The sequence below is a fragment of the Myotis myotis genome, unplaced genomic scaffold (assembly GCF_014108235.1).
Source record: "Myotis myotis isolate mMyoMyo1 unplaced genomic scaffold, mMyoMyo1.p scaffold_m19_p_6, whole genome shotgun sequence".
In the NCBI taxonomy this organism is placed as follows: Eukaryota; Metazoa; Chordata; class Mammalia; order Chiroptera; family Vespertilionidae; genus Myotis; species Myotis myotis.
The window spans coordinates 34,681,918-34,702,522 of NW_023416368.1; the positions used below are offsets into that span (position 1 = coordinate 34,681,918).

General features: G+C 54.8%; 1 protein-coding gene across 1 annotated transcript in view; it reads left to right on the forward strand.

Moving 5' to 3' along the window:
• The window catches only part of FSTL4 (follistatin like 4), a 327,280-nt gene that overhangs the window by 220,397 nt on the left and 86,278 nt on the right, over window positions 1-20,605 (forward strand). The window contains exons 5-6 of the mRNA XM_036314191.1: window positions 11,133-11,326; window positions 14,632-14,755. Of these exons, the coding sequence (XP_036170084.1) occupies window positions 11,133-11,326; window positions 14,632-14,755 (318 nt within the window). The remainder of the gene's footprint in view (window positions 1-11,132; window positions 11,327-14,631; window positions 14,756-20,605) is intronic.

Genomic DNA, 20,605 nt, shown 5'->3' on the forward strand with positions numbered 1-20,605 from the left:
AATATCATATGATCTCACTCATATGTGGAATCTAATGAACAAACTGAACTACCAAGCAAAATAGAGACAGACTCATAGATAGTGAGCAGGCTGACAGCTGTCAGGGGCAGGGGTGTGGTTTGGGAGGCTGGGTGAAACAGAGGAGGGATTAAGCAAGAAGAAAAGAACTCATAGACACAGATAACAGTATGGTGATTATCAGAGGGAAAGAGGGTGGAGGCAGGTAGAAGAGGAGAAAGACTTGACTCGGGGTGATGAACACACAATACAGTATACAGATGGTGTATTATAGAATTGTACACTTTACACCTACATAATTTTATTAACCCATGTCACCCCAATAAATTCAATTAATTATTTTTAGAAAGTAAAAGGGGCCTTGGCTGGTGTGGCTCTGTTGGTTGGGCATCATCCTGTGCACCAAAAGGTCGCTGGTTCGATTCCTGGTCAGGGCACATGCCCGGGTTGCAGACTCCATTCCCAATGGGGGGGCGTGCAGGAAGCAGTCCATCAGTGTTTCTGATGGAAATTTCTGGCATTGATATTTCTCTCTCTCCCTCTCTCTCTCCCTTTCTCTCTCTCTCTCTCTCTCTCTCTCTCTCTCTCTCTCTCTCTCTCTCTCCATTCCTCTCTCTAAAATCAATTTTTTAAAAAACTTTCATTTTAAAAAAGTAAAAAGAGAACTGATTCCAGGCCCCATACTTTCACGCACGGAGCAGGGTTCCCTCCCCCATCAGTGAGAAATGTGGACACGTGCGCCGGGAGAAGCATCTCCCAAGACATGAGTGCCATTTTAAACATAATGATTGCAGCAGCCCCACTTTCAGCCAGCAGACTCCCTCGTTTTATATTTACTTTTAGTCCCACTCTATTTTCTGTGACCCGTAATCTCTACTAAGTCATTTAAAAGCCATAATCACGGCCACTTGCTCAGGTGGATGCGACCCAGATAAGTGGACCCAGATCCACCCCTTGAAGATGCTGTGGCCCCCAGTTAATCACACAGAGCCAGCCACCGCCAGTTTTACCTCTTTCCGTTTAAAAACTAGGTGGTGTGCACACAAAGCACTTGCAGAGGGTTTCAGGGCAGGCTCTGCTCCTTTGCCCCCCCCAACCCCCACCTTCTCCCCCAGCTGAAGGGCCGGCTTTGCTGAGGGGAGGGGGAGGAGGCGGAGGGGAGTGTGTGTTCTGGGGCCTGCAGATGAGGGGCTGCCACCGGTGGCCAGGATACTGAGCCCTGTGCCCGTGCCTCTTTGCCTGTGTTCCTCCTGAGATCTAGAGTTACCGAAAGCCTGGCAGGGACTCACGTCCTCACGAATGCACAGAGCAGGGAGGAGCTACACGGCCGCCATCTCTGCCAAGCCAGACGTTCAGAATGAGGATAAATTATCTCCCTCTCCTCCTTCAGTGTACGTCATGCTGCTGGGATCAATCAGTTCATCCCCTACTGCCATGGGCGTGGCGGGTACAGTACCTGCAGACAGGGTGCACGCCCTCCTGTCCCCAAGGCCCCTGCTGGCGGGTGTGTGCCACACACTGGGGAGGGAGTTAGCACCAGAGGGCAGTTAATGCTCTGAGTCAAGTGCGGGGTCTGGGCCCTGATTGCCACAGGACGGGGGAGGGGAGCTGGTCAGGGATGGCTTTCTAAGAGAGCTGTACCCAGAAGGGTGGGCCCGGACTCTAACAGGGAGGGCATTTCACACAGAGGAGACTGGCTCCGGCAGCCCTGGTGAGGCTGGGCCTGCAGGGGACACCATGCCTTCCATCATGGCTGGTGAGTCAGGCACAGTTGGACCATGAGGTGGTTCCAGAGGCTCCATCTTGATCCCCTCGGAGCTGGTGACCCTTGATGCCCTTTTCTAGGCCACAACAGCCAGGGCCATGGCCATTGAGTCTTAGGCTGAGCCCTCACTTCAGTCCCGGAAACCTTGGGAGCCCAGGAGATGAGCAGAGCAAACCAGGTCATGGTCTGTGAGCGGCTCCTCCGTGCCAGGGCCCATGGCGGCCCTCAGTGAGCAGAGACCGACCTCCATGCCATTTTCTCAGCAGAGCCACCTGCTACCAGCCAGGCCTGTTCAGAGGGAGGGTGTGGGGAGCCTTGCTTACAGGGCCTGTGAGGGTGTCATCTCAGTGCCTGGACTGTGTGGGTCAATACCTCTTGGGCACTGAGTGTGGGAGTGAGGCCAGGGTGCTCCAGGGTAATGGCATGCCTGACCCAGTCTCCTCCACTCCTCCTCCTGAGCCTGCTCAGCAAACCCCGTCTAATCCTCAGCCTCCTCCCCAGAGACCCAGGCCGAGCTATCTAACAAGCTCCCCAGGGAAAGTGAGCAACTCGGACCCTGGCCCAGGGGATGCCCAGTCTCGGAAATACCCTCACTGAGTGTGGCCCTGGGGTTGGCTACAGGTCATTCCTCTCAGTTAGAGACTTAAACCCCCATCTTTGTGTATTCCCTGAATTCCAGGCACTGGGCGAAGGTCAGCCCAGACCCCAGATCGCTGAGCCAAGGCTGTTGGCAGGGAAAGTCAGGACCTGCCAGTGTGCTCATGATAACAGGATTTGCCCAGGAAGTGGCCCTCCTGTCTGTAGGGTGTTGACACCCGCCTTGTGCTGGAGAAAATCCTATCCTCCCCCATCACAGTCCCCTTGGTCCTTCCCACAGCTCTCTTTGCGTCTTTTGGGGTTTCTTGCAAGAACTGAAAGACTGGAATTAGAAGAGAAGGGGGTGGCACTGGGGCAGGCAAGGCCCCCAAGAGTGTGAGCACAAAATGCCAGGTGGGCAATAGCCCGGCTCCATCACCAAAGCCCTGGGCTCCAAGGCAGGCCTCTTACTGTTCCTAGAGGCCTCGGTTTCCACATCAATAGAATGAGTGTCTGAACTATATCATGCCAAAGCCTTTACTCCTGCTCTTGGGGGCTATGACCTAAGCTTTGTGCTGGGTGGGCTGCGCAGGCATCTCTGAGAGGCAAATGGGGTGGGAGGGCGAGGCTGGGGCTGAGCTGCTGGCACAGGACCAGTGTCGCTGGGCTGCACACCCCAATCCTCATTAGTGTGTGCTTCTGTCTGTCTGTCTGTCTGCCTGTCTACATGTGTAAGGACTTGTTATCCAGTGTCCTCTGCACGCAGCCTGAAAATCCAAGAAAGTGTGTCACCCCACACCCTTGAAAATCTTTGATGAGGACACAGTTACCCACCAAACAGCACCTTTAGTGGGGAAAACACAAGTCCAGGTGAGAGCGTGGCCGCCTTCTCTAACTGATGGCTCCTGTTTTCACTGGGGCCATTAGCATCAAGAGACGCTTTTTGAGCCTCGCCAGCTGATTTGGCCTTTGGCATGGAAAGTTCTCTGTGAAATTTTTAACCACCTTTTCAAAGCCCAACTCTAAAGAAGACAAGTAAACACTCCCTAGCCTGAGGCAAAGCACGCAAATCGTGTGACACGTGCAGGCTACCTGCGCAGGTCTCAGGTCTGAAGAGCTTCAAGCTGTGGGCCGCTGGCCCCACCTGCCTGCCCCCAGGTGGGCTCCGGGCTGTACATTCTCCTTAGGAGTGTCCTGGAGGGTCCCTGTAATTCCCACCTCCTGTGGGTCCTGAACCCTCTTAAAGCATCTGAATCCATTTTCTTGCCAGAGAAGGCGACGAGGAGGCCATTCTTGGGATCTGAGAGGGCCAAGCATTTTCCAGTGTGTGAATCTGATGAGTCAGCATGTCCGCAAAGTGCCATTGGAAGTGCCCAGAGCAGACGGTGAGACGGCTGCTGCGCTGTGTCTGGAATAACTCAATTTGCTGGAAGAGGAGCCACACCCAGGTTTCCTCTTCAGTCGCCATGGCCCACCCTTCCCATCGGCCCAGCTCCTCTCAGGGCCAGGCTCTGGGTTCTGGACCCTGAACCAGGACTTACCAGACTGCTTCCTCCCTGGGCGCTGGCCCTGCCCCTGCATGGTCATGTGTTAGGCGACCTCCAGGTCCTTGAATTGCCCAGGAAAGATTTCAAAGATGAATCAGAGAGAGAATAAAGTAAGTTTTATTCAGGTCAAAGGAAAAAAAGAGGCCAGTTTTTCTGTAATACCTCCCCTTCTAAAGTGCATATCCCCACAAGCCCAGCAAATCTTCTACAAATGCAAATGTGGAACACGTTAACGTGGGGGCAGTTCCCTCCTAATGACCCCAGTTCGATCCCACTGATGGGCAGTCCACACACCCTCACACTGGAGGGGGTGACAACACCAAGGCCATGGGTACACAGTGCCGTGGCCATCAAGGCCCTTCTAAAGCCCAAGGAAGCCAAGCCCACGGTCCCAAAGGGCAGCAGCCACAAGTTCAATCTTGCCCACAGCACCAAGGTTCTCAGGCTCTGCAGGTCAAAGGCCAAGGCCAAGGCTCAAACCAAGGCCCAGGCTCCAGCTGCAGCTACAGTTCAGGTTCCAGCTCAGGCTCCCAAAGGTGCCCAGGCACCCAAGAAGGCTCCAGAGTAGAAGCCTCTGTCTGCCGATGTGAGGACGGAAGGAGTGGTGTGACCCCTGGGCTGCTGTCCGCATGGGGCTGGTGTCCTCCTGTGCTATTTGTACAAATAAACTTGAGACGGGGTCCGTCAAAAATAAAAATAAAAACTAGTTGCTCCTGGGCTTGGCTCAGAAGCTGAAGATCACCTCGTCCGAGCCAACACCCTGAGCAGCACCATGGGCCGCGCCAGGCAGGTGAGGCGTGGGCTCCACGTCCTCCCTGCCCCAGTCTCCTCACCTGCTGCCCCAAGGTGCCAGTGCCTGTCCAGGGTGTCCTGGGAGAACAGAGACAGGGATGAGCCCTGTTTCGGAGAAAGGGGGAAGGAGACAGGTCCTGCCCCAGGGGTGCCTACGTGGAGCCTCTTTCCTCCCCAGCGAGGCGAGCATGGAGGGCTTTAGCATTTACTCCAGTTTTCAAACACCACTCTTTCCCTTTGGGGCCATGTGATAGATGTGCCAGTCGACCATTAGAAGTGTAAGTGGATCCCTCATCCAGGAATGTGTCCGGTTTTGCTTTCTCTAATAGGAATAGAAGAGAGGATCATAAATGTCAAACAGCAGACTGTACAGCAACACCATTGAACCAGGCATTCATGAGCAAATGTGCCATTTATCTCACAAAGGTCTGGGTGGTTTTGTTCATTTAAATTACCTGATGCTGGAGCAAAAATGGAGATGAGGGTTTATCTTCGCATTCAGGTGCAAGTGGAGACAGATATTTCCAGGCAGGCTGGATGGGCTCTGGCACAGCAGCTGGGGAAGGGGTGCGCGGCCAGCGTGGCAGGTGCATTGGGCCCAGGCAGGCTGTAGGTCATGTGGAGCCGTGGATGCGCAGATTCTGTGTTTGGGCTCAAAGTGGGCCCCGTACCGCAAGAACCCAGAGCATGCAGATGGGATGACGAACAGGGCCCTCCAGGGAAAGGAGCAGAGGACACTGACCAAGGACAGTTGGTCGGCCAGGTGCTAGGCTCCCTAGAGGACCGGGGAGAATAAGGGCACACTAGTGAGTGCAGTGGCCCATTGCTGGCTCTGGGGTTGGGACTCGTGAGTGAGGAGGAGGCTCAGGGGGAGCTCCGAGTGATGGAGGGCAGGAGACAGGCTGAGCAGCTCCAAAACTGTCACCAGTGGCCCATGACCGTGAACACCCAGGGTCTCTATGGCTGGGTTCTTTAAGAGAGTGAAGACTCTCATGCTGGAGATGCAGAGGCACCGGGGCACAGTGCTTGGAGGAGAGAGGATGGAGATAAAGGCAAGCTCCTCAAAGCTTAAGGGACCAAGGGGCCAGATTGTGTGGCTGACAGTGGACAGAAGCAGCTCCTTGGAGCTGGGCTGTTGCAGGAAAGTCAGATTTGAAGAAGGGGCTTTTCAGGAAAGGAGCACCTGGAAGCAGAATCTGCAAACCGGCTTTCTGACAGGAAATGGGAATAGCCGGTGGCTACAGCGTCGGCCACGGTGTGCACACCTCCCCGTGGTTCCTGAGTATAGGCAACAGTGACCCATCTGCTCGGAAGTCACAGGCCCCAGGAAACAGCCAGCAAGGGGTCACCACACGGCATACCTTGGATGCATCTGTTTGTGTTTGATTGTGGATTGTGACAAGACCGTGTTGTGTGTGCTTAACAGTCTCCTGGAATTTCCAGAATTTTGTGGCTTGGTCCACACCATCAGTAAAACTATACCATGTTAGTGGAAATGCATCTTCAGATAAACCCATTGGTTTGGGCATTTATTGTTAATTGAATTTTCACAGAAATGGCAGCAGAAAGATGGTTAATGTTCCTGAATTTACATCAAGTTAAACATCTGTTCCTCTTAAGCTAAACTCCAGTAAAGTTATGGCAGCTCATAAATTAGATCTGGGAGTAAAATGCTTTCTGCTCTTTGCACAGCTTAGCAGTTTCAAAGTAGACCTCAGCATGACACATGGCATCTGAGGCCTGTGTCGCACAGCCACATTCAGCTGTGACATCAGTGCCAGACGACTGAGCCAAGTTTCTGCTTTGGTGGGAAAGATCACAGCTTTGTCAAGCGGCAAGTGTCATTGCTTCCCAGCTGGGGGCAATGTGGGGGCTGGGGATGCTAATGTTCGTGTGGGGATCAGGAGGAGCCTGCCCACAAGTGACCCTATAAGCCTGGGCACATCTGGTCTCTCCCTTGGGCTCCACTGGGGGCTCTCCCATGTGAGGGTCTCAGAATCTGAGCCAAGGGGCTGGGTCCCTGCCAGGTCAAGAAGGGCTAGAGTCTAGTGGGTGTGACTCTCAGGCATGGCTGGCTACTGTGTGGTTTCCGAAGGGATGGCCTGTGCGTGGTTTGGGAAGCAAGCTGCCTACACCCACATGTTGGAATCTCGGGGCATGGTGCACCAGCCCAGACCCCGCGATGGAGAAAACAGGGCCAGTGAACGAGGGGGCTCTATAGGCGGGGGTGGGGGGTGGGGAGCAAGTTGGAGAAGGAGGCCAGAGGACGTGGTGCAGGAATGGCTGAGGGTGGGGAAGGAGGAAAGGCAGGCAGACACTGCCCCTTCCTGGTCACCCTCACCGCCCTCCCTCCCTCCCTGGTGCAAGGTGTCTCCCGCCTCCCCTCACCTGCTTCTGGCTGCTTCCTGTGTCCAGGACCTGGGCCTCCAACAGGCACCTTCACCACATGGCCTGCCTCGCTCTCAGCATCTGAGCTTCCCTTTAGCTGGGTGGCATCTCCCACCCTGCCCACATTCTGCAAACCCCCTTCCCTGGACTCTGTGGAGCCTCCAGCCGCACCCATACCTGGGGCTGGGAGCATCGCCTGCCACAGAGTGAAGATGGTCCCCGCGAGGCCCGAGCTGGCCGGGCGCGCGGCTGATGGGACGTTCGCAATGTCTCTCTTGCTTCCCTTTGTTTTGCAAGAGAAAGTGTTCCTTTGATGGACATTTAATTCCAGAGGCTGCTACCTGCTTCCTATCTCTCTTTACTCAAAAAATTAAATGCGGATGTGCCTGTGCTCCTGCTATAATAATCTCCCTCGGCCCGAGGGAGTGTGGCTGGAATGGGAGAACATTAGGATCTTCAAAGAGGGACAATTATTGAGGGAACTAGATTAATGAGGTGTCATCACAACTTAGCCAGATCTGCGGCTGACCTTTCTCATGGAGAACGGGCTTGATAAATGTAGTTCATTACCAAGTTCTGACATGAAAATAGGATCCCGCTCTGGGCTCCTCAGCAGGCTGATCAATATTTTATCTGCCAAAGCAGGCCTGGTCTGGCAGCAGGAGGAGCCCCGCACACTCGTGCTGGCAGGAAGCCCAAGGCCAGTGCCAGGGGCTGGCCAGGCCGGCCCTGCCATGTGGAGGTCACCCAGGCCGCAGGCAGGGGATGCTCGTCAGTGTCAGGCTGACCAGGACGTGCACCTCCCTCCGTGAGAGGGCCCCTGGGGAGAATGTCCACGAGCAGTGGGAAGGGAGGGAGGAAATGTTCTGTTCTTCCATGAACACCGAGATAATGGCCACCTGTGCCAGGTGGTAGGTGATGGGGACAGACCCGTGAGTCATCCAGAGAAGCCTCAGGCCTGGCTGACCATTGGACTTGGCAAAGTCCTCTTACCTTTCCTCTGATGCAGCGATTTTCAACCAGGTGGCTCCAAGGGCACATGGGGCGCTGCAAACATTTCTAAAACATGCAATGCCTGACTAGTTAGTCAGGGGCACTGACCTCTTTTTCCTTAGATTGTCAAATAAATTTTAAAAAATGACAAGAACCAACACAACAATAGCTATCCACTGTGAATGAATCAAAATCATACCTATTTTTTTGACAGACTAGCAAAAGATATCTTTTTGATGTGCCACCGAATTTTAGTGATTCGTTTATGTGTGCCATGAGATGACAAGGGTTGAGCATTGCTACTTTAATGTCATGACTCTGTAAGGTGGTGAGGGGCTATTTTTGCCCCCATTTTAAGGTGGAAAATGGAAGCGGGAAGGGCAAGGGCTCCTGCAAGCCCTGCTGCCTGGCATGCTGTTCCCTGTGCCACCTTCTCCCCACACTCTCTCATCCTGCAGGTCTCATCCTGAATGCCCTCCCTCATCAGCTCCCCCTCCAGGCGCCCTGGGTGCTCAGACCAGAGGCCCACTGTCTGCCCCCAATGTGCCACCCAGCCTCTGGCACAGAGTTTATAAGTTAGTGCTGGATGGGGGGAGCAGGGCGGGGTGGGCTCTCGCAGGGGGCAAGACCAAGGACTCGGGGAGCTGACTCTGGACACCGGGACACCACCCTGTCCCCCAGGCTGATGTCTAGACATGTGCCTACCCTCCTGGCCAGGAGGCCTGTGCTGGGCCATGGCCAGGGTAGAGGAGCAAAAGCCTGTAATTCACAGTGAACGGCAGGAAGGTGATAGGAGGGGCGGGCCCTGGGGGGGTTGCTGCAGCCCTCTCGACAGGACCCACCTGCCAGTGTGGAGATGCAGCCTAGCTGGAGACCCCTGTCCCAGGGCCACAGGCAGCTCAGAGGAGCTCTATGCTCCACCAGGGTCTGTGAGGAAGGGTAGAGGTTGTGGGGGACCAGCGAGAAGGAGACATCTCTGCCCAGCTGACCTGTCCTGCCCCATCCTTCAGGTGGCCCTGCCAGGGTGTGTCCTCAGGAGTCTGACTGTGCACTAGCATTTCCGAGTCAAGCCTCCCGTTGACCCATAGACCCCATGTCCATCTGCTGTGCACAGCGACCTCGCAGCAGCAGGCATGAATGCCGCTCCCAGGAGAGCCTGACCCTCGGGACAGGTCCCCACAGACCCCCACACAGAGACGCCCTCACCTCCTACACCAAAGCTTCTGTCTCAGCTCCCTTACTGCCTCTGACTTCTGGGTCATTTACCAGAACTGGATTTCACCCTGTTGAGGGCAAGGGGGCAAAATTTATCACTCTGCTTCACCAAAACTGGCCTTTATCCGGGCCTGGGAAGAAGGGAAACCCCAGCAGGCTGCCACATCCTCTCCTGGGCGGTTTATAGCAGGACAAGGCCACTGTTTTCAACACTGTGCAGCCATACAGACTTGAGGACCAGGTTTGCCGACTGGTGGCCCCAAGCGCTCCCCGGCATGGGTACCCAACAGGCCAAAGAGGGCGCCAGCAGGGTAGGGGAATGGGAGAGCCAGGCCTGTCAGAGCCTGGAGCTCCCGGAGAACAAATAGATTTGATTACATTGAACACAGCAATTGATTTTTTTTCTAAATAAACATGCAGGAGGAAATGGTAACAGGCATCTGTTTCTGACAAGAATCAATTGACCTCCAATTGGAAGAAAATCTAGAAACACAAACAAGCACAAGAGAAAGTGGTTGGGCCGCCCAGGCTTGTCCAGGGAGAGCGGGAGGGAGAGCAACAGCAGACAGACTCCCGGGCCGCCCTTCCCCCATCAATAGCTTCCTTGTTTGTTGCTCTTCAGCAAATGTGGTCCTACTGATGATAAGGAGAGAATCGCTAGCGTTCGGTGAGCCCTCGCTCTGTGCCAAGCCGTGCTAACCCCTCTGTGTGCATCTTACTCAGTCCTCATAACAGCCCCTGTGGGAGGCAGCTGCGTGGGAAGGGTGTCCTCCCACTTCCCAGATGAAATCACAGAGGCGCCTGGTACAAGGTGCAGGTTCTGGCAGCGGCAGGGCTGGGTCTGAAGCCCAGGGGACTTGAGTCGGCGCTCTCCAGCCCCACGTTACAGTGACTGTCCCAACCCCTGATTCTCTAATCTGGCCTAGGAATTAAGGGAACGTGCATTCCCAGCAGCACATTGGCCTCCCACCTGGAGTGGACGGTGAGGATCCCACCAGGACTCAGGAAGCCCTCCATCCCCAGGGAGGCGAGGAAGCGGGGCCGGAGGGCTCCCCTGCTCTGCTAACACCCTGCAGCCTCCGGTGGCAGGCTGTGCCTCCTGTGGTGTTTCTCCCAGCGCCCGGCCCGCCACCGGGAAGATGGCCAGTGTCAGGTCTCAGTGCATCCCAGGCCCCACCCGCCGAAACGCCGCCTTGTCCTGACGCTGTGCAGCAGGCAGGCCTGTGATCCAGGCCCAGAGCAGGGGCTGCGTGCTCCGGGGTTAATTTCGTAAAGCTTCCTTTTGTTTCTTGGTTGTAGACTTGCATACACATGTTTGTTTTGAAGTAATCCAGCTCTGGGAGTGTACCTAATTAACTTAAGCAGGGCTTCTTAGTCCTGTTAACTAAAACTCCCGAATCTATGAAGCCAAGTATTCAAAAGCAGCCTTTAAGGTGGGATTAAGGCAAAGACGAGCTATTACAAAGTGAAATGGGGGCCAGCTTCCCTGAAGCCACTGTGGGGCTGCCGCTGTGAATTCCCCTGGACAAGCTCCCCCCGGACCATCTGGCAATTGTTCTGTGTCTGGCGCATAGTAGGTGCTCAGTAAAGCTCTGTGGGGTGGACGGCAGGCCCCGCCCAGCATTTGCATCATGTGCGGCATGTATCCAGTGCTCAGGGGATAGCTATGGGTGGGTTGGTGGGCAGGCAGATCCATCTACTCCAGTGTCCCTTCTCTCTTCCCCCCCCCACCCCCCTACCCCACCCTACACGCGGGAAATGCCCAGAACGGATGGATGAAGGTCCTCCCAACGCCCTGGGGCGGAGTCTCACTGCAATAACCCCCTCTCCACCTCCAGGCGAGCCGTGCACCATGGCCAACTATGCCCGCCTGAAGAATGTCCTTCTGGCACTGCAGACCCGCCTGCAGCCACTCCCGGAAGGGGCCAGCCGCCGAGACCCTGCCTCCCAGAAGCGCCTCCTGGTGGAATCTCTGTTTAAGGACTTGGATGCAGATGGCGACGGCCACCTCGGCAGCTCTGAACTGGCTCAGGTGAGTACGGCATCCAATGAAAATAAAATTAAGGAGGAATCGGGTTTTCCACGGAGCATGTCCATGAAGAGAACCAGGAGGTCACGTGCGGAGAGTCGTTTGTAACTGTCTCTGTGCTGGGACGCCCGGGGGCCTCCTGCAAGAGACCCTTCTCCAGGGAGCGGAGAGCGTGCGTTCAGGGCCTCTCAGAATCTCTGACAAACAAACGGCGCCGTGTCTTCTTCCCACCAGCCACCTTCAGCCAATATTTACAAACAAGCTTTGAAGCGCTCGCGGCTAGCTGGCAAAACACACACTTCACCGGGGCTGGTCTCTGATGTTGTCATTAGGAAATAAATCTCTTCCGTGAGTCTTTTACTTTCCTCAGCGGGAAGGCAAAAGGAAGCAGGCTCGGTCTCACCACACACCCCAGGGGCTGCAACCCGGGCGTCCCCCGGTCCTCCCCCCTAGGGTCTCGCTGTTCTTTAGTACCCAGATATCAACAGCCCACGCCCCAGCCTGCTTCCTGGCACAGAGCCCTGCGTCCACCCCTAAGCACTGCTCTTCCTTTGAGAAAACACTTGCATCAAGCTCTGCGGTTTGCCTCCCTCCCCAAACCCAGCACATGTGTCTGCCTGTCCAGCTACAAGAAAGTGCGAGGGCAGTTAGCATCTGTGGCAGAGAGACGTGAGGAGGGAGCAACCGGGCGCAGTCATCGCCAGCTGTAGGGAGGATCTTCCTGGCCGGTGGCAGGAAGGCAGGCTGGGTGGGCCAAAGCGCCTGCATTCCTGCTCCTGCTCCGCTGGTTTGCCTCTAAGGACCTAGGGCTCTTGAGCCGCATCAGGCAGGTGCAAAGGTTTGTGAGGAAGGCAAGGTCGGCCTCCCCAAGCAGGGTGGTGGGCGAGGGAAGCTCGCCCACAGAGACCGAGTGCCCACCAGAGGACAGATAAGTCCCCGCCTTTGATGTCACTATAAAGAAACCCTTCACATGATGTGGTGACCTTAGCAAAACGGCCCAGTCACCAGGAAGGACTGGGCTGGGGTGTGTGTGCCCTAACTCTTACCGAGCACCCTATGTGCTAGGCAGTGAGCCAGGCCTTTCCCTGGATGTAACAAGCAGAAGAGGTGCTTGCTATGTCGTGTAGTAGCTGAGAACACATGGGATCTGCTTGGCTTCACGGTCACACTGCCTGCGTTCAAGTCCCGCCTCCAGCATTCTCTGGCTGGTGGGTCTTGGGAGACACCTCGCCTCTCTGGGCCTCCATTTCTGGTCTGTGACCATCACAGGGCCATCCATCAGGAGGGTTAAACAAGGAAGGTGTGACGTGCTGGGCACAGTGCTGGGCACACGGCACGTTCTCAGGAGGTGATAGCAGTCAGTATCGATGTCCTCGTCATCATCTTGGTGACTGTTACTTCCTCCTAAACCTTTCAGCGTCCTCTGCTGTGAGGCAGGCACTGCTGTTCCCTCCACTTCACAGAAACCAAGCAGCTCACCTGGGTTTGTTTGCTGCTCATGACATGATGGCACTAAGATGCACCCCAGGTGGGCTGGTGGGCGTGCACCTGCTCTCCTCACAGCACAGGGGTCTCCCAGGGGAGCATGGCTCCCCCCAGGAAGTTCCACCCAGTCCTCTCAAGGTCTATGGGGCCAGCAAATGCCCCCAAAACCTGAGTATGGAACAGTCACCTAGAAGCCCTTCCAGGCAGAGTCCCCCTCCCGGGGCCTCCCACTCCACAAGTCCAGAGCTCGCTTCCTGGGAGCACATGCAGACCCCACTCTTCTCACCCACACCTGGACAGCACCCCCTTCATCAGCCATGCCAGCCAGCACTGCACCACCTTTCTCAGCAACAGGCCCCTGCTGTGGCTAAGACCCCAGGGGGCAGGGCCAGCAACCCACCGATGACCCAAGCTGCGCTGGGAAAGCCCAGGTCCTGGTGGTGGCGCTCCCTGCAGGAGGAACCGCCTGGTGATTCCCAGGCCACAGGCTGTGCAGGCAGCGCCTGGGGCAGATGCTTGGCGTGGCCTGGACAGAGGCTGCTGTGGCTCTTGGCCCCCCAGCCCACATGGCTCCCAGGTGACTAAGTAAACAGGACCTTCCTGGCCATGTTGCTCTAACCTGGCAGAGGCGTTCCCCAAGGCACCTGGAGCCATTAACATGCATGGTAATTGGGTTAATGTATTTAATGTCCATTTCATAAATCTGCCAGGCAGAGCCCAGCTTAAGGGAGCCTTGCCTTGACACTGACTCAAAGGTGTGGGGGAAAAACGCGTAGGTCCTATGAAACGTTAATCCATTTCCAATGCAGAAATAGACGAAGGGAAATTTCCATCCCTGAAAGATTGACTTCGGGCGTTATGGTTGATCTCCCTTTTATCGACCACTCTTACTTGCCAGGTGAAGGGTCATTTTTTTTTAACATTATCACATTAAATTGCTTTTCATATAGCAGACCAAGCTGAGACTGTTAAACAAAGAGAAAATGCCTGTCCCCCTCTTCCCCGCCCCCTGGAATAAAATGAAATTCTTTCCTTCTTCTGAGGTTTCCTTCTGAGCATTTTTTCTGTAAGACACACCAGCGTCTGGCCCCAGCCGAGCGAGGGTGGCGGAAGTCTCTACCTTTAGTCACCTTTGGCATGTGGCTGGTCATGCTGGGGAGGGCTCTGTGCCCTGCGGCTGGGCCACATCCAGAGAGGAGTTCATAAAAGCCCACCCATGGCCCCTGCCAGGGTCCCAAGGACACATTCTGTCCCTGGCAGGGCCGGGCAGGCAGAGGCACGGCTCAGGCTCGGTCAGTAGAATGGCAACCCTCCCTTTCGGGGGGCTGTGCTGTGGATAGGGGGCACAGCCCTGAGATTGCAAGGGCTGGTGGGAATGGGGGGAGGAGGCGTTAATGACCTTCCAGCTATCCACAGCTGGAAGCCAGGAGACCTCTGTTCAGCCTCTATTTATTTGCTGAATTTGTTTGATCAGGCCCCTTCTCTTCTCTGTTTCCCCATCGATAGCATGAAGGATAGATCAGGTGGCCTCAAGGATCCTTCTGACCTCTGGGGTCTGTCTGCCCAGATGGCGAGAAGACGCACCTGAACACTAATCCCAACTCTGCCCCGCCTTAGGAAAGTCCCTCCCCATTCTGAGTCTGTTTTCTTATCTGTAAAATGGGAGGGTCAGGCAGGACAAAAGCAGAGAGCTTCAGATGCTCCCCAGGGCCCACTGAGCTGTTGCTGATTCCTCGCCCCAACTGGCCTGAGCCATGTCCCAGCAAAGCCCATAGCTCTGAGCTCACTCCCGGCTCCGGCCTTGTTCCCTCCCTCACCCACAGCACGTGCTGAAGGAGCAGGACCTGGAGGAGAGCTTCCTGGGATGCTCGCCAAGCGACCTCCTTCGATTTGATGACTACAACAGTGACGGCTGGCTGACCCTCCGAGAGTTCTACACGGCCTTCCGTAAGTCAGGCCTCGGCCGGCCGGCCGGGCAGACGGGCTGTGGCCACAGGCATCCCCGCACCAAACCGTGTCAGGGCCTGGATCTGTCCTTGGTGTCTCCAGGGCTGGTTTCTCTCAGGGATGAAAGCGGCTGGATTTGCTTTGCACAAACCTGAGCTCGCAGAGGATAAAGGAGTGGGGGTGGGAGAGGGGCGCTTGGTCTCTTCCTTTTGGATAAAGGGCCTTCTTGCCATCATCTGAGGAACACGGGCCTGTGATTTACGTGTGTCTGGGAGTGCACCGCTGCCCACCTCGGGGGGAGACTGTGCCTGTAGTGGAGGGAGCAGACTTTCGGGCTCTCCCCGGGCCGTGGCCCCCCAGGAGGAAGGTTCTGCAGGAGGGTTCTGGAGGCTGGGCCAGGCGGGAAAGGGAGGTAAAGGCGGTGCTGGGGTTGATTTTGGCCCCAAAGAGATGAAGCCCCTTTAGGTCAGACAGTATTCAGGCTCTGCTTAAGGCAGGTAGTATGTGCGCCCTGTGTGATGTGTCCTTGAACGTGACCTTTAGGCCCTGGAATTTGAGAAATAGGGTGAGGCACTCCCAGGGTGCTCTGAGCCTCTGAGCCACAGACCCTGCCACTCTGCCCCACCCCCACCGCTCCCACCCCGGAGCTCCCCTTTCAGAAAGGTGTCGGTGTTCCCTGTGGACGTCTCCTTTTGGCGGCTGTTATTCCAAACACCCACAAGGCCTGGAAGGAGTCCTTGGCGAGAAGGGCTCTTGTGGAGATGGAAGAGGTACGTGTGTGACTCTTCCCCGTAGGAAGTGTTCATGAACCTGATGCAGGGCTGCCTTTTCAGTTCACAGCATCCCTGTTGCCAAGGACCAAAGCCCACGCCCCAAGCGCAGGGATCTGCTTGCAAAGCAGTGACTAGGTGTGGCTCCCCATCTTCCTCCTCCCTGCCCATACCTGCTTCAACAGTGATACCTGCTTATAGTATAGTTCAGAATAAGGTGTGAATGACTGATAGGCTCAGCCTGCTGTGGGGGGCATTGGCTTTGTGGATCAAGGAGCTTATTCCCTGAAATAAATCTCTACATTTTAGAACATATGGAAGTATCAGCGGCTCCCAGACCTAGTTCCTGAGAGCCCACTGTTAGATTTTCAGGAATTTTCAAGACAAACGAACAACTGGCAGCCTTTCATCATCCATGGTGGGAGTATTTGCACCACAGAAATGACACAGAAAGGAAGGGGGGGGGTCTCTTTCCTCTGGAGAGCCCGCTGTTAAGCATTGCCCTGCACATCACTCCTGACCCAAAGTCCATCTCCTGCAATATCCTCTCCATCCACCTTCCGCAAACCGAGACCTCCTGGTGGTTCTAATCTCTGTGGAATCTGGACAAGAAAAGAGTGGGGTGGTCCAGGCAGATGACAGGGAGATGGCCCTCCACAGCAGGGAAGCAGTATCACGTGTTCCAGGACACTTCTGAGACAACCGGAGCTTGAAGGAAGAGGTGCATTTGAAGAGCCAGGAGCCAAGGCTGGACTTCAAGACTTGGGGGTACATCAGGCGTCCCACAGCGGCACATTCAGCAGGGAACGGCACCGCTCAGGCACCGTCTGGTACCACAGGAGCCTCTGCTCAGGAGCTCTGCTCCTGGGAATCAGTCTGCGGCCAAACAGGAAGCTGCTGGCGTTATTCGCAAGGAGACAGAAGCATCCCTGCTGCCCCCGATGGAAGGAAGGCTCCTGGCCTCCCTCATGACGGTCCTGGCAGCCACGAGCTGCCGTGGAAAGGGGGGGCAGTCATCGCTCCCCCGCCAGCCCCGTGTCTCACAGAGAGCAATATGGTGTCTGCTTCCTTTATTCCTGGGTGATTATCTGAAAAGCACAACGATCATCATTTTTAAAACAAATTAGATTCTGCTGTCATCTTGGACTTGTTTTGAGGCAGCCAAACCATTCATCACAGCCCAACCCAAATAATAGATATGCACTAAAATGTAAACTCACAGGCATTAAGGAAGCCACAGAATGAGTTAACCCGCCATAAAGGCCTGACATGCGGCTACTCGGCGCACGCGGGATCAATGGTTTTTCAAAGTCACGGGAACTCTAAGCTAAATTCCCAGAGCTCCGGGAATGGATTTATGGTTCAGTGAATGTTAAATAGGTAATTGAAGTGAGACGTATAGGTACCACTTATTACCCAGAAATCAATGGGCATTAAAGAAATCTCACTACAACTCAGAAAATAATAGCTCAAACATGTCAGCAACTACATTTTGGGTTTAATTTTTAAAGGTTGACTTTAAAATTTTATTTTCTAGTCTCTATTTTGCCAGGGTCCTTTGGGTGAGTCCTGGTGTTTTCCCTGGAGAAGTGGGTTGTATTTACAAATGTGGAGGCTGGAGCCTCCTCCATCACATCTGCTTATGCAGCTGGCACAGCCGTTCATCAGAAGACGTGCTTGTCATTGTCTGCAGCTGCCGAGGGTGATGTCAGGAATCTCGGGGCTGGTGGTCGCCCATGCTCAGCCGAGCTGGTTGCTGGTGGGCTGTACCATTCTCTGCAGAACAGGCGGCTCCTCCCCAGGGAGAAGAGCAGAGGACAGGTCCCTTAACCATGGAGTCAGTTCAGCCTCTTTCTAACTGTCGGATGGAGCTAAGGCTCCCAATCACCCATCTCTGTACAGTGAAATATTAGGGTGGCCTCCCTCTCTTCCTCCTTTATCACCCAAACAATCTGTTCAAGTTGGTTTTGGATTTCCGAATCCCCGGCTGACCTGGGAACTAAAGGCACAGTGCCCCCCGCCCTTCCTCCTGGCCCCACCCAGCGAGCAGCAGAACCAGCTACAAGGGAGAGACGCAGGCCCCAGACTCACTGGTGAGCAGGATGTGCGCCAGCCCTGCCTGTGCATCACAATAAATTAATCTAAAAGTTGCTCGTTTAAAAAGCTTTTCAATAATGCATGTTTCTGCGCTTTCCTGAATGCTTGGCCTGGGATCTTGGGAAAACGGTGTTGCTTAAATGAGGATTTTTTTTTTTTCTCGCTTCAAATTCATTACAAGTTTCTTCTGCTTTTTAGAAAGATACTTGTTCTTTAATGAATCCTGTGAGAGCAATGTGTTGGATGCCAAGGAAGGGTTTGAGCAACTAGCACTGCGGGAAGAAGGCCTCAAGTGTGAACGTTCTGGGATCACAGATGCATGGTGTCCAGAGGAGCACCTGTGTCTGGGGGACCCGGGGGAGTTGGCTGTGTGGGCCGCACACTCTCCTGCCGCTCCAGGCAGGCAGGGAGGGAGACAGGGGTTTCATCTGATTATTGCAACACCTCGGTATCCAGGGCAACTCTGTGAAACAGATGAAATGTCAACCAGTGAATTACCAGCTGCTTTTCTGCATTGTTGCTACAAAATGAAAGGAAGGAGCCACGTCATTCTCCCCTGGAATAAATCATGCCCAGCACTGGCCAGACACCAGGCCAGACACATCATCTCAGTCAGTCCTCACAGCCACCCAGGGATGAGCAGGATGACAACATACATTGACCAGCGCCCCTCCCCCCGGCTCCTTATTCATGCTGGTAGTTCAGACAGGGAGTTTGGACGGTCAGAGCACCGCCTCAGCCTCCCATTGGTTCCTGAGTGTGGGATAGTGAGTAGCTAGATTTCAAATAGCATGGGATTTCTCAAAAATTATGTCTGAATCCATTGGGCTCTTGAGTTTGGAGAACAAGTAACGCCTGCACCCCAGTGTCAGTGTGGGCTGAGGTGGGACCATTGGTGTGATCGCTCCCCTAATCCCAAAGGGACAAACCAGCGCTGCTCACACAGGATTTGCAGATCAAGTTGAGAATCCCCTGCCTTTGTTGCCTCGTTTTCTCAAGGGCATACAACAGCTAAGTTGGCGTGGCCAAGGCAGGGGTTGAAGATTGGAAGACAGAAGGTGCTGTGAGTCTCACCAACCCCTTCTAAGGACAGACATGGGGGTACTTTCTCCTCACCTCAAGCATAGAAAGAGGGGCTTCAAGGAGGCTCCATCACTTCAGTTAGTAATGGGCTCGCCTAACACTTACCATGTGTCAGCTCTGTGTATTATGCTCCTATTTTACAGATGAAGAAACTGAAACTGAGGGAAATTAACTAACCCAAAGTCAACAGGTAGAAGAAGTGGGATTGAATGCAAATGCCTGATTCTGGAAACTTCTCATACATTTAAGCACACTTTGCAACTCACCAGAATCCCCCAGTAACGAGGCTCTCACTGTCCCCACAGTTAGTTCCCTTAATGGCAAGTCCCGACTCAGTGGTCTCCTCCTCCAGGAAGTCTTCCTTAACCCCTCTTCCCTCTCCCAAGCCCCACACGCCTTCCTCTGTGTGCCCACAGCCCTGAGTTTTTCTCTACACAGTAACAAGGCTGTGGCCTGATGGTTAGGGATGTGGACTAAGTCAGACCTTGTTCGAACCCTTGTTCTGCCACTTACTAGCTGTGGGACCTTGGACAGTTCTTGACCAGAGGTTACGCTGGGTTTCAAGTTTCCCTTCTGTACAGTGGGCAGGATCACCACTGTGACTGAGCAGGGGCACGCTGCCCGCCACGCATAGAAGCTTTTGCTAAGTCAACCCACAGGGAGACAGGACATGAGGCTTAAATCTGCCTCCCGATCGAGGGTTTGGGGTGGAACTTAAAGGGCTGCAGCACCAGATCTTCCTAGACAAGAGACCTTTCTTCTGCAGGATCTCTGGAATTCGGGTTCCGCGGTGTCCCTGCCCTTTGGTTCCGTGGGGGGAAGACACTTTGGTTCAGGCTCTCCTCTGCCCGTGCTGTGGCTGCACGGCTTGCAGCTCATTCTGTCGTCTCTGACAGGACAGGGCCCCTTCGGAGCTGGTCTGCGGTTACACCCCACATAGGGTCACTCAGGACTAAATGAGATAATATGCGTAAAGTGAGGAGGATGATACCTTGCGTGTGGTCGTGCTAAGTAATTACTGACCAGGTAGGTCAATGTTGGGGGTGGTGACCGTGATGAGGAAGCCCCTCCCGCCCAGCCCCGGTCACTCTGTGCCATGCCCTTGCCCTCTTGTCCACATTAGTCCAGAGGCTCCATGAGGCAGAAGCCGTTTGCTCACCATGTGCTCTTGCCTGGCATGGGCCTGGCACCCAGAAAGCCCTTGGTAAAGGCTCACTTGGTGAGGGGATGGATATCTGGAGAAACACACTTGGCAAAAAGGGGCCCAAACACGATGTGCCTGTCACAGGGGCCCCAGAGGGGCCAGGGAAGAGGGAGCACCTTGTCGGGGTCCCACAGGCAGGACCCTGGTTGGGGAGACCAGCAAGGCTGTACCAGGCCGATAAGGGCACCCCCATGGCTGCTGCACAGCCCAGACATCCCTGATCCACTGAATGAGCATTGGGGTGCAAGGTGCGCCCCTGAGGCCCACATGGCCCTAATGCTTCCAGAATGAAGACAAAAGCTGCTTGTCCCATAAAGCTCCATTCTGCTCCCAGGGCCACTAATTGCCCACTTAGCCCTCCTCAGGCTGTTCTTGTAGGCGGTTAAGCCACCTGCCTGCTGCTTGATTGCCTCCAACAACTGTGTGTGGAGATAAGGGCTCCTGCTCAGCCCGCTCCTCAGCCCTGTGGTGTCTGGGGCCCAAGGCCACATCCCCAGCCGAGGCCGCAGATCCTGGCTTTGAGAGGCCAGGCTTGGCCAGCGTCGGCTTGGCCGTCCCTGTGCTAATCTGTACACCTTGGAAAATAATTTATTAGCGTAGAATGTGGGTTTGTACAGAAAATAACTTATTAGCATAGAATTTGTATATCTTCTAGCTCAGCGCCTGAGAACCCAACACACACCTGCACAGCCTCCG